Source organism: Anas platyrhynchos, chromosome 2, assembly GCF_047663525.1.
Source record: "Anas platyrhynchos isolate ZD024472 breed Pekin duck chromosome 2, IASCAAS_PekinDuck_T2T, whole genome shotgun sequence".
NCBI classification, from domain to species: domain Eukaryota; kingdom Metazoa; phylum Chordata; class Aves; order Anseriformes; family Anatidae; genus Anas; species Anas platyrhynchos.
Genome location: NC_092588.1, coordinates 138,624,916 through 138,637,675, shown reverse-complemented (window position 1 = coordinate 138,637,675; position 12,760 = coordinate 138,624,916). Strand labels below are relative to the sequence as shown.

The 12,760-nt window shown below is 37.4% G+C and overlaps 1 protein-coding gene across 1 annotated transcript in view; it reads right to left on the bottom strand.

Moving 5' to 3' along the window:
* Positions 1-2,950: 2,950 nt before the first annotated feature.
* Positions 2,951-12,760, bottom strand: part of LOC101801190 (macrophage mannose receptor 1) — a 30,898-nt gene continuing 21,088 nt past the window's right edge. Inside the window, exons 23-30 of the mRNA XM_005013176.6 lie at positions 11,477-11,579; positions 10,201-10,433; positions 8,374-8,539; positions 6,901-7,053; positions 6,103-6,219; positions 4,501-4,668; positions 3,806-3,847; positions 2,951-3,383 (exon numbers count right to left, since the gene is read on the bottom strand). Coding sequence (XP_005013233.3) covers positions 3,139-3,383; positions 3,806-3,847; positions 4,501-4,668; positions 6,103-6,219; positions 6,901-7,053; positions 8,374-8,539; positions 10,201-10,433; positions 11,477-11,579 — 1,227 coding nt within the window. The 3' untranslated portion in view covers positions 2,951-3,138. The remainder of the gene's footprint in view (positions 3,384-3,805; positions 3,848-4,500; positions 4,669-6,102; positions 6,220-6,900; positions 7,054-8,373; positions 8,540-10,200; positions 10,434-11,476; positions 11,580-12,760) is intronic.

Here is a 12,760-nt window from a genome sequence, read left to right as displayed (position 1 = left end):
CAGTTCAAACCTGCAAAATCTGCCTCTTGCCCACTGGAATCTCACCTGAAGGCACAAATTAATTTCACAACTGTCTATCTATTCAGTACAGCACATGAACAATGTTAAACTACACTATCTTTTATTGAGGCAAACTTTCAAATGTCAGGAATAAAGAAACAGTGAGACATTCTTTCATGGGATGGCAAACACAAATCACTACTAGAATTTAAGGACATGGTAGACTAAGAAAAATAGGTGCTTATTTTGAGTACAGAACCTTAAGATTCCCATCTCTCCTTTCTGTTATGTTACGTTTAGGATAAATTGTTCTATTTAAGAAGACATAAACTTTTACTTATAACCAACCTTTTAATGACTATTTAATGAATCAAAGTAGAACAAAAACTTATTTACATGTATTTCATATACAAGTAAAATATTTTAATTTAAACATGATTAAAAATTGTCAAAAGATTACAATATTTTAAAATGTCAAATTAAATATATTCTTGAGACTACGATCTTTGAGTCATTTGATTGTTTATGTTTGGCACCAAAAAAAATGAAAATGTTTAAAATATTTTTACATATAGGAACCAACTGTTTATTTTCAAGCTTTCTGAACACAGAGGATACACTCATATAAAATGCAGTGCTATCAGCTCAGTCCTGATGGAAGTCTGGAATGAAATTTACAGGACTGAAACAGACTTTGACAGGGAAAATTCAGTGAGAAATTATGAAAGCCTTTCTAATAACAAGCTTCATTAGACTTTGGGAAAAAAAAAAAAAAAAAAAAAAAAAAAAAGAAAAACAGCCTAAAAAGGTACAAAATCTTCACTGGTATTGGAGATATCAAGAACAAATTTTACACAGTTTTGTCAGCTGTGTATTAAGTATCCTGCCCATTCTCCCCCTTTTCTTTGAAATTCCTATTCTGTTATTTAAATGAGAACGTATTTCTATTCACAATACACTCATGCTTCTTATCATAGCTGATCATTCAATGCATTCAATTCAACTTTATAAGTTATATAAAGAGGAAAATGTGTTTATTCAGGTAAGACTGGAATTTTACAAAAGACCAACAGAATAAGATTTAATAATACTTTTGTGATGAGATACTCTGAAGTATCGTATCATTCCTATATTTAATTCTACAGCACATACCTGTAATATCCCAGTATGAGAATGCATGCTATCTGCATTTTGGAGCTTTCTGACCTGAATTTATACAACACCGACCCAAAGAAAAATCAAATCTGAATGAGGTTATTGAAAGGCCAAGGATCCGAAGATAGCTTTTCCATCTTCAAGGACAACCTCCTTAAACTTCAAGAATGGTTTCTGCCAATATGCAAGACACAAAGTAGGCAGGGCAGGCCTAGCCCCATGGGGAGTTTCTGATTGAGCTGAAAATCAAAGAGCTCAAAGTGTATGGAAGGTGAAAAAGGCAACAAGCTTCCGAGAATGCAAGTAGGGACATGTCCTGGACACACTGGGACAGAGTGAGGAAAGCTAAAGCTCAGCTGGGGTTCAGACTAGCCAGGAATATGAAGGGTAACACAGAGGATTTCTGTGGGTGCCTCAGCAGCAAAAGGAACATGCGGGCCCATAGCTGAATGGGGCAGGAGACCTGCAAGACATACGGCTGAGGTATTCAACGCTATCAACCATTTCTCACACTTCCCAGGTTTCTAGTTAGCAGCAGATGTTAGGGAAGAACAGTACAACCCATGGTGCAGAAGGATTGAGTTAGGGATAAGGTTAGCTGTACCTATAGACATCCACAGGACCTGAGGGAATGTATCTGAGGATACCGAGGGAGTTGGCTGTGGTCACAGGGCACCTGCACTCTGTCACCTCTGATAAGTCACGGTGACTGCACCAGTGACTGGAAAAGTCAGATGTCACACCTTCAAAACAGGAATGATGAAGGATTTGGGAGCTACAGTGCAGTCAGCTTCTCCTCAGTCCTTGGGAAAATTATGGAACAATTCTCTTGGAAGTGATTTCCAGGAACAAAACAGACAAAAAAGGGGGAATGGAAATAGCCAGAACTCAGTTATAAAGGGCAAATTATGCCTGGCCAAAACAATTATTTCCTATGCCAATTTATTGTCTGCAGTCCCCAGAAAAGGGAGTAAGTAGTGGATGTCATTTACCTTGATCTCAGCAGGACTTTCAAAATCCTCTGTCTTAATATAGTGGGTCGACTGCAAGTTGGGTGAAGAACTGCTTGGCCCAGCAGGTCTAAAGGGTAATATATTGCCAATGATTTGAAGTGTATCCTGCACCTGAAGGGGTATGACTCCATGAAGCAGTAAGTGCTGGAACTGGATGGTGGAAAAATGAAGGGTCTAGCCGAGGGCCACTGAGAGGAGTAGGGGACTTGATATATAGGTATGTGGTAACAGTAAGAATGTGAAAGAGCAGGGAGAATAAGTTAAGGGGAGACCTGAGTCTTGTATTCAACTATAAGGGGGTTAGAGAAAAGATGCAGCCAAAATTTTCTCAGAGGTTTGCAGTCTTTTGCTGTGCAAAAGTGAAAAGGCAAGGGAAATTTAAATATGGTATAAGGAAAGCAATCTTCACCAAGAGTGTGGATAACCATGGGAGCTGGCTCCCTAGCTGGGGCGGGGAACTGGTCCTGCTTCAAGCAGGGATGTGCGTGAAGTGAGCTGGGAGATCCCATCTGACCCATGCAATTCTGCCAGCCTGTGATCAGTCAGTGGACATCAGTAGTGGCATTTTCAGGATTTCTACAGATCTGGAGGTACTTTTTGGAGACTGTTAAGACATTTATTCTCACAATTGCCTGTGACGAGTATGGGTCTCCTCATGCCCCAAGGTGATGCAGGACCCATACAGAGACTGGAACAGCCCGAGCGTTCCTTTACACAGCGTAGCTCCAGGGTCATAAGCATGTCCTACAGTCCTGCCAGGTAATACTGTCTGAGAGCAGATCCAGAGTGTTGCAAGATTGTTTATTCCTGCTAGTACATAAGGCAAGAAGCAACCTGTGCAAAATGAACTAGAGTTTCCATAGAAGAAAATCACTTTAACTTAAGAATTCTGATATTCCAGTGCTTTAATTCATTTCCAAATCAGTCCTTAGTATGAAACAGTAATTCATTTCCAAGTTTGTCCTGATTATTAAACCATTGCCTGTTCATTTTCTTCAATATTGGTCACAAGACACCTTGATTCATGAGTTCCTGGGTCAGCATCACCACAGTATATAGTATTGTCAAAACTGGCTGTAATTGTTTTCTGTTCTTGTCTTTTCTTATAGAAAAAATAGACTGTAAGGCCAGTTCCTGCTAGCAGTAGGAAGATCAGTATAACAATCATCACACTTAAACTATGTGAGGATGAAGCAGCAGCTTCTCTTTTTGATGCTATGAAAAACAAAACAGAACAGTTACCACAAATGAACAGAGACTGCTATTGTGTACAACAAACATTTTCCTGTGTAAACCAGCTGGGTGAACTATAAAAGTACAGAACAATCATAACCACACTTAAAATCAACACCCAGTCTCAATGGGCAGAGCAAAATTGGGCTCAATCTGTCCTACATTTCTCTTAAAAGTAGCATTATATTGTACCCCACTTTATTCAGAAAATAACAAAAATATCAATAAGCCACCCAGTTTGAAAGAAAAAAATCTTTTTTTCAACAAGTTTAAAATAAAATCATCAGTGATAGTTAGATGGGTATTTCAATGAAACTCATCTAGAGGCAATTTTACTTGTAAATAATGAATGCATAGAAATATATTGAAATTTCTTTTTAACATGCTTATAAAAAACAACCTACCTTTATTGATGGATGAATCATGGGTTGGTTCAACTTCAATAACTTTAAAATTAAAATATGGATATATTATACACTGTTCACAAACAACCATTCAAAGACTAAGTACACAGTATATAGTTATTACTTTGTGTTCCTATTAGATTTTACATAATACAGATTAATAATATATGAAAGCATTTTCCCTGAGAATTCACAATAATTTAATCAAGTATTCTTGTTTAAAATGTTTGTTATAACAACCCCAAACTTTTGTCTCACTGTTAATTGCTTTGAGCACTTTTACTGTTCAAAGTTTTCACACCTCCACGGTACCCATTCTTCACATAGAGGAATTCAATTTTTTATACTTGAAAAGCATTTTTACACATGAAAACATTTAAGATATACTTTTGTTTTCCTCCCTCCCTTGCTTATGATTCAGTCAATTCCATGCAGGTCTGGCTGGCTGGGTCCTACAAAGCTTGTGAATTACTCCATTGACAACATGTGGAGAACAAACAAACAAACAAACAAACAAACAAAAAAAATCCCCAACATTATTTTTCTGTTCTTAACAAAAGTTACTCTTGGCTTTAATACAGATGCACATGCATCAACATCAACACATAAAAAGTATCCAGTGTATGATTAGTTTGACCAGGTATATGTTAATTGGTACTTCTAAAATAACGTGGTAAACATAAATCAGAACTTACTTTTTGGGATTTTGCAAATAAAATTCTGGTCAACAGAGCAGTAATAGTTCCTCCAGGCTCCACTTGAGACATCCATGTCAACACAGTGTTCATCAAAAATTACTGTAGGCTCTCCTTTCTCCCAGTTGACATATTCTACCACACTTCTGTCTGCCCATAACCATTCCCCTAAAATTAAGAGTATTAAATTGTAAGTGAATGAAGTAGGGAATCAGTTCTAGTCTACCAGGCCCAATGACATTGCATACCGAATTTATTATTGATTAATCTATCATCACAGAGGATTCACTTTTCACTCTTTTAACAGTCAGAGATGTTCAGATGGGAATGCACAAAATGTAATGCTCATATGCTGTACACAGACAAAGTTAACTCCATTACCCTCCAGGGCCATGGCTGTTAACAAAGAAAGAAAGAAATGCCCAAGCTGCCTGAGGACTTTGAGCTGAAGTCTGTGCCCAGAACCCACCTATTGTGTTTTTTTTCAGAAAAGCAGAGTGTCCACGTGAGCCATGCTCTGCAGTTTAAGGATCCAGACTGCTCAGAAAATTTTCTTTACTTGTGGATCCATGATCAATTGCCTTTGCAATCTGAATCAGATCTCTTTAATAATAACTTTTTGCTCATCTCCTGCTGAGGGCCATCAAGTAGAAATAATTGCCATCTCTGCTCCCTCAGGGTGTGCTTTCATGTCAGGATATCCTATCTGCTCACTGCCACCTGAGTGCCACCATCTCCATCCCACTGTCTGCAGCTGCACTTTCCTTTGCCTCTGCTTTCACTGGCATGTAGCAATGTGGAAAGGTAGTGGGCCAGGTCAGGAAAAAAACACTTTTAGTTTTCAGTGAGAACAGATCAGCCTGGCCAACCATACTACAAGGTGCCCACCACTGCTGATGGGGAGGGACAGAGACTTGGGCAGCCGCAGCCAAGGCCAGAGCAGCCCACTTGTTCTGGAGCCCTACCTTCAAAGACTGCTGTGAAAAACAGGATTAGGATTACAATTATAAAGAAAACATTATTAAATTTGTTTTTACCGACATTTTGAATGAGAAATTTTGAACTGCATTTCCAAATAAATAGCTGAAATATTTTTGGATGAAAGCAAAAAGTTCCACCAGAAATTGATGAAGAAAAAGATTTAAAAGAATAGATTAAGAAATATTGCTAGGCAGTTTGTGAGTTCCTATTCTGCTATTCTCTGTTTTGTTTAGAAATAAATTTCAGTTAAAAGCTGCCTCAGTTCTCAATTGTTAGACTTTTTTTTTTCTTTTTTTTTAAGACTAACTCTGGCTGTCAAGCAATTTTAGTAAGTAAGCTGTTAGTAAGCAGTTTAGTTAGTAAGCAGTGCTAAACTAGAATCTTTTACAGACTGAACTATACTCCAACTACGATAAAGATACAAAAAAATATAGGCCTTTAGCTGGCATATATTGTAAGTATTTTAGCTGAAAAGCTATTAAACACTTAACAGTTGATTTATTTGTTTAATCATTTAATATTTAACATATTAGTATTTAATGTTAGTTACTTAGAATTCTCCTGTTTAGTTAGTATAGTTAGTATTTATTTTCATCTCACTATGCATTTTGAAATAATTACCATCAATATTTTTGAATAATCCTATCCAAAACCTTCTGAAGTCACTTGCAAGTGGAGACAGGTACAGTAAAAGGAAGTTCAGTTCAGTTGGATCTTCTATGGAAACTAGAGAAGCACCTAAAATATAAATTAAATATTACATATAATTTCAGCAATATTTTCCACTATAAATTATTTACCTCAGTAAAAAAACATGATATGATTCATGATCAGATTTTTCATATAGTAGAGAGGCTTGAGAGTAAATTCACTTTAGCTTAAAATTGATATACACACATAAATCTACACATTATCTCTTGGTTCTGGATTTAAAAATAAAAAAAATAATAAAAATAAAAGTCCCTCCCAAGGTTCAGGATGTGTTTATATATTTCTACCTTTTATGAGCTGTCTTCAACCTGATAGGGACTGCAACAAATTGAGACCAAGAATACAAACACTCTACAAACAAGGGTAGGAACTTCAGATGAGGAAGAAAAGACAAAATGCAGAACAGACATTAAAAGGTCAGATAAAACAAACAAGAAAATCAATGTGGTGATGGATTGAAAAGGGAGGCATAAGGTGTAACAGAGAAGGAGTGAAAAAGGCAAGTGGACACTTTCAAGCCACCTACCCTAATGGGCAAATCAAAAAAGGATTAAAACCTACCCACATGGGTCTCTGAGATGCTTGAATTTTTACAAGAACTAGTGGAAAAATGGAACAATAAGCCAAAAATGAAATTTAGATTGCAACCTGTCACATTATTCTGGGCACAAACAACCTTTAGAATTGACTAATAAAAAAGGCACTTACCCATCTGAATACACATCATGGAAGCATCAGGCCAACTTTCTTCGGAAGTGGTGTGAACATAGTAGCAATGGCCACGGAAGGGAATCCAAGATCTACCACGCTTCGGTTCAGGACACTTTCCAGGAAGCTGTGGTGGTTCACTAGGGATTAACTCTGTTAAGGAGAGACAGATTTCAGTAGGGCTGTAGAAGACAAGGGTAACATACTGCTGCACCACGTATCAATCCTGTCATTTTGGCAGTGATTCCAGTAAAAGAATATTCCATAGGCTCAATTAATAAATAAATAAATAAATAACAGGACTAATCATGGTAAAATAGTAATGTATTCTGGATGGGGCTGTTCTCCAACGTGCTAAAGAAGGCTTACTGGAATCTAACTGCAATTGTCTTTAGCTAGGCAATTTAAAACTTCAAAACTTACAAAAAAGAATTAGTCAGTATGCCTAAAGTATCTCAAAACCACCACCACATGGGGATGGGTTCCCAAAGTGCCATTCATTCATTGCTGAGGTGTGCTTTGCAGCATTCAGATTTCCTATGTTTTTTAAGTATTTTTTGTTCTGTGAATACAGCTACCAAGCAGCACCCTTCTGAGAAATGCAAGAGTGAGGAACGATGAAAAGAGAAGGCACAATGAGCAATACTCCACAGCAGCAGAAGCATGCATGGTATTGGGCATAGCTGGACTGTATTGGTCTGGTCACACTGCCAGTGGCTTGCGTCCAGCTGCTTTGTAGCAAGGTCACAGAAGCTGTCTGTATCTGTCCCTGTACATACATCTTAAAATATGTAAAAGTAGAAACAGCAACCTATTGAATGACATGATTAAAGGCAAAGTAGAGCTTAAATGAGCAAAACATTTGCAGTGAAGTCTGGTACAGTGATCATAAATTCCATGCATAATTTAAAACATATTTGATAATTAGGTGTAATATTTGAACCCCTATGGTACTTCAGTAAAAGTACTTCAAGCAAAATTTCGCAGGATCTTATACTTTTCTTGAATATAAATTCATCAGTTTGGATGTTTCCATATTTGTCTACCCCCTGGTCCTCTTTCTATCTGCACTTATTGGTTCTACAAAGTGAAGTTTCTTATCTCCCAATATTACAGAAGATTATTTGAAATGTAAAATATATTTTTAATGTATTTACGGTTGGGTTAAGGTTGACCAATTCTGCAATCCCTGACAAATAAGGATGCAGAAAATATCCACTTGTGGCATGAAATGTTGCAGTTGACTTTATTATGTGCATGTATTGACTGGCATGGGAAATGAAATGTGAAGGTCTTTGGAAATCGTTCAAGACAGACTAGATCTAGGTGTTCTTCCTTAACAAAAGCAATAGTTTATCACAAAGCATAAAACTTCTCTCACAATCATTGTGTATGTGCAAAACCTAAATTCAAATAACGAGAAGAATTTAAATTCCAGCCTCCCTAATCACATTTCTCCTACTGATAACCTACCATCAGATTGTTTACAGACAGATAAAAAGGTTTCATTGCAAGATGCTGTCTTCCAAAAACCGTCCAGATCTAGATAGGCACAGGCTCTGTTTTTATTTGGCTCTCCACTGGCCCAGTTATGATACCTGCTCCTCCTTCTATCTGACCACATGTAACGGCCACCAGTCTAAAAGCAAATGACAATAAAGATTATGTCACATACATGAATTAGGTTAAAAGAATATTAAGATTGCTTGCAAGTATGTAAAAGATAGGACAGGTCAGAATCACAGTTTCCTGCACATAATTTATTATTCCTCTGTCATGATTATATAAAAGTCTGGTCCAAGTTTCCACTCTCTACAGTGGATCTTACAGTAAGATACAGTGATCTTACTGACATTTGTTCACTATTCAACCTGCATTGTTCAATTCACACCATCTGGCTTGTGCACTAAAGGGACAAAGGGCCTTGCGGTAACAAATATAAATATGTCACAGAAGAAATTATCAATGGACTCCACATACACACAGAGATCAAATAAAGATTGCAGATAAACTATTCCTAGCTTTCCTCTAACACAAGCTCTTCTATATTTAAAAAAAAAAAAAAAAAAAAAAAAAAAAAAAAAAAAAAGCAGAAGTTCCACTCAAACAAGCATACTGTCTTTGTTTTTCATGTGACACATGCCACAGACCTCTGCCACTTGCCCACTTGTGCTAATAGGACTTGTAATAGGTTTTTAGCTCTTGCAAGGACCAGCTACTAACTATAAGTATTTTTCTCTCTACAACATATTCTTTTTTCAATAGATTTCATGATTATTTCCAAAACATGACTAACAGCAGTCACATCCATGGCTCCTCTCACCCTGTCCTGTGCAGTCTGACCCCTTCTTCCTGCCACCTTTTAGATGCAGGCTCCTATTCTGTTCTTTGTAACAGTTGCTTTCCTGTCCTTTTTCCTTTGAACTCCCTGGCCAAGTGTCATCCCAGTTTCCTATCTAATCCTGGGTTCCCAGTGCCTGCTCTCAATGAAGTTCAACTGTGGTTCCTCCCACATCATGAACTGTGCCCTCCTTCTGCCCCATGTCTCACCAAGCTCCAGCTAGCTCTACCTCTCCACTCTTTATTTCCTCACAACTCTGTTTCCACAAATATCCAGCTGCATCTTTTTTTTTTTCATGTCCTTTTTATATGCCTTTAGTAAGTGCTTCCCCTTTCAGGCCTTCATGCTCTTGGCTGTTGGCAGCTTTCCCTCAGGCACTGGCATCATCTCTGAAAACCAACCTAATGCATCCCCCCAGCCAGAGGCCTGCTCCTTCCTCTGTGCTGCAGCTTGCCGTCTCTCCTGTTGCTTGGACAACAGTTCATGTTCTTGTACTGCTAGTCTGTAAAGTGAAATAATCAAGCTTAAAATAACCTCACAAAGAAACAACTACTTTTAAGCCAAGCTGTTTCTATGGTGTGCTCCACAGAATGTCCTGAGAAATAGCTGTGCTGCCACATGTGAGTGCGTGGCCCAGCCATGGCATAGCAAGCAAAAATTCAAAGCCAATGAAGCCACTAGCTACTGCAGCTGTATCCTTGGTGGCCTTTGAAATGCAGGCTGTGGAAGTTCTGACTTACAATTTGGCCAAATGTTTAGATATTTAAAACCTCTGAAGTGGAGCCAAGTCAAGTACCTTAGCAAAACTTTGATTCCTGCCAAGCAGTCATAGATCTGATCAAGAGCATTCACACTAGAGCCTGCAAGAGTGGATCCTGAAAACCTCTGAGCAAGAAACTGGCTGATCTATGTTGATCTGGAGTACAGGTTTGATTGTCACAAGCGTTTGATGGACTTACTGTGTTGCTGTTAAGACCAATCCATACAGGCTCTCCATGCTTTAATATTTGTAACCACAGGTAGGATTCAGCATAAGGATCCAGAATGCTGGCAAGTTCTGCATATTGGTCTCTGCAGTTTTTCTGTGCCTCTTCCCAGCTCATTTTGTAGTTGATGACTGCATAGCGGTCATCACCGTAATTGTTAAAGCCGAACATCGGGACCGTAGGTTGGGAGTTTTGTAGTTTAGGGTCTGCAACAAACAAACAAAAAATAAAAAAATAATAATAATAAAAAGAAATTCCATAGCTATATCTTGGCCAGACATATCACAATGAAAGAGGATCTATTTTACCATGGTAGTCAAGTAATTAAAGGAGGCTGCAATAACAAATTAAGATGTTTCCCAACTAACACTGCAGTGATGAAGCCATGTTTTCACATTCTGTAATAAACTTTTCTAATTCTTTTTAGAATTACTTTCTAACATAAATATCTGTATCACTTCCAGGAACGTGCCAAATAAACTCTAGACCTTCCCAAAGTGACTGTGTAAGGCATTAAAGGGAACAATCCTCCCACTTTTTCTGTGATATACTAGTATTTGGTGTATTTCTGATAAGAAAAAGAGTAAGGAAAATAGCAGAGGGTAAAACTGGCATGCTGTGAGCAAAGGGATAGTGCTGATGATGAAATTTCCCAACACTGTAAAAGGGCACTTGAAAACTGAAAATCAAGCAGGGCAGATTTTCAAAACAAAGTTGTTTCAGTGCTTTTAAATATAACAGTAGAATTCAGTTTTAAAGAATTTTCCCATATAAAGGCAAAGTACTTCACTGTTCTCTCTCTTTCTCCCCCTCCTGACTGCCAAAAATAGTAAAATACATGATATTCCATAGAGGTTTATTATTATTATTATTATTATTATTATTATTATTATTATTATTATTATTATTATTATTATTATTATTATTATTATTATTATTATTATTTATTGTTGTTGTTGTTAATAATAATAATAATAATAATAATAATAATAATAATAATAATAATAATAATAATAATAATAATAATGTATTGGTCTGGTACTTAAAATAGGAAAGATTAAAAAGATCAAGAGTTTTTCTCCAGAAAATAAAATGTGTGTTCATTTTGTATAAATGGTTTCTAGTGCAAGTGACACTGTTAAATTAAATTCAGTTAAAATAGCACTGAGCATGGGAAGTTAATTTTACCACCAGTTTAAATTAACCACAATAAATTACCTGTACTAGAAAGTATTGAAAGAAAACTCACCAGTGTTTTTCTGGCATATGTAGCTTTTGCTTGCTTTACATTCTTCGTCTTTCCATTTCCCTGCTTGTTCAATAGGGTTCTTTATCATATAGACACAGTCATCCTACATGTGAGATGAGATTAATAAGAAAAAGATGTGGAAAAATAGGAAACATTCCTTTTCCTACAGGATATACAGACTCACCTGTCACACATACCTGAGTAAAATTAAGATAATCTGTATGAACTCACATTAGAAATAGTCAGAAGCAGTAATACGACAACAGTCATTTACAACTCATCCGTAGAACAGTTTGTGCTTGCATGATGGAGGGATTGCAAATCACAGCTCTGAGGTAGGGAGAAGCATCTGGGACTACCTGTCCACATGATCTGTGTGTGTGTGTGCATACAGGTAGATGCACATATGCTAGATATGGCACACAGGACATTTGAGCTCTGTTATTTTCCTGGAGGTTATACAGAAACTCTTATCGGGACTATAGCTTGCCTAGAGAGCTAAAACCCTCATTCTGCACCAGTCTGGCACTAGAAACCAAAGATGTTGCCACAGCCCAGTAGCATATAGGTAGCAAGCAGGAACAATTTTTTGTGAGGGACAATTTCCCAACCCTTTGCACCCCAGGTTTGGTTCTTCTGCTTCCTCCTTTGCCTCCTCCAGTTTTCTGCAGCAGGAAGCAGCAGCTCTCCCTCCCTCATCTCAGCATAACCTCATGCTGTCTCTGACCCCCTCAGAGAAAATAGCCCAGCAGCAAGTGAAGGAAAGTGCATGGGGAACAATTTGTGAAGGGAAATGGGCATAGCCTTCTACAAAAAGCATGTGTGTAAGATGGGGAAGTCCTGAAGAGCTTAAAACTGAGCTCTAGCCTGGGTGGCAGTGGAGGTTGGACCTCACAGAGCTGTTTCCTGTTTCAGCAAGACTCAAAACAATTCTGTCACAAAAAGAGAAACTTGGTAAAGCTAGCAAAGGAGCAAAGAAGTGGTGCTATCAATCAGTATTTTTCATTAGGCTTTTTAAAATTATTGAAAAACACTCAGTTTTCTCTTGCAATTAAACACAAAACGGTATAGCAGTGCTGAAAGCTTCAAAGCATGCAGAAAAGTTTCTGTAAAACTGAGAAAATTTAATAGAAAGTATAGAAGGGGAAGAAAATAAGAAAGGAAGACCCAGATTCTCCTTTTGAGGGCTGCATTCAATGCATTTATCTTACTAAGCTCAGCACCATGAAATGTAAACTGTACAGTTCATATTTTCCTAGAGAAGTCTAAATGACATTCTCTGTA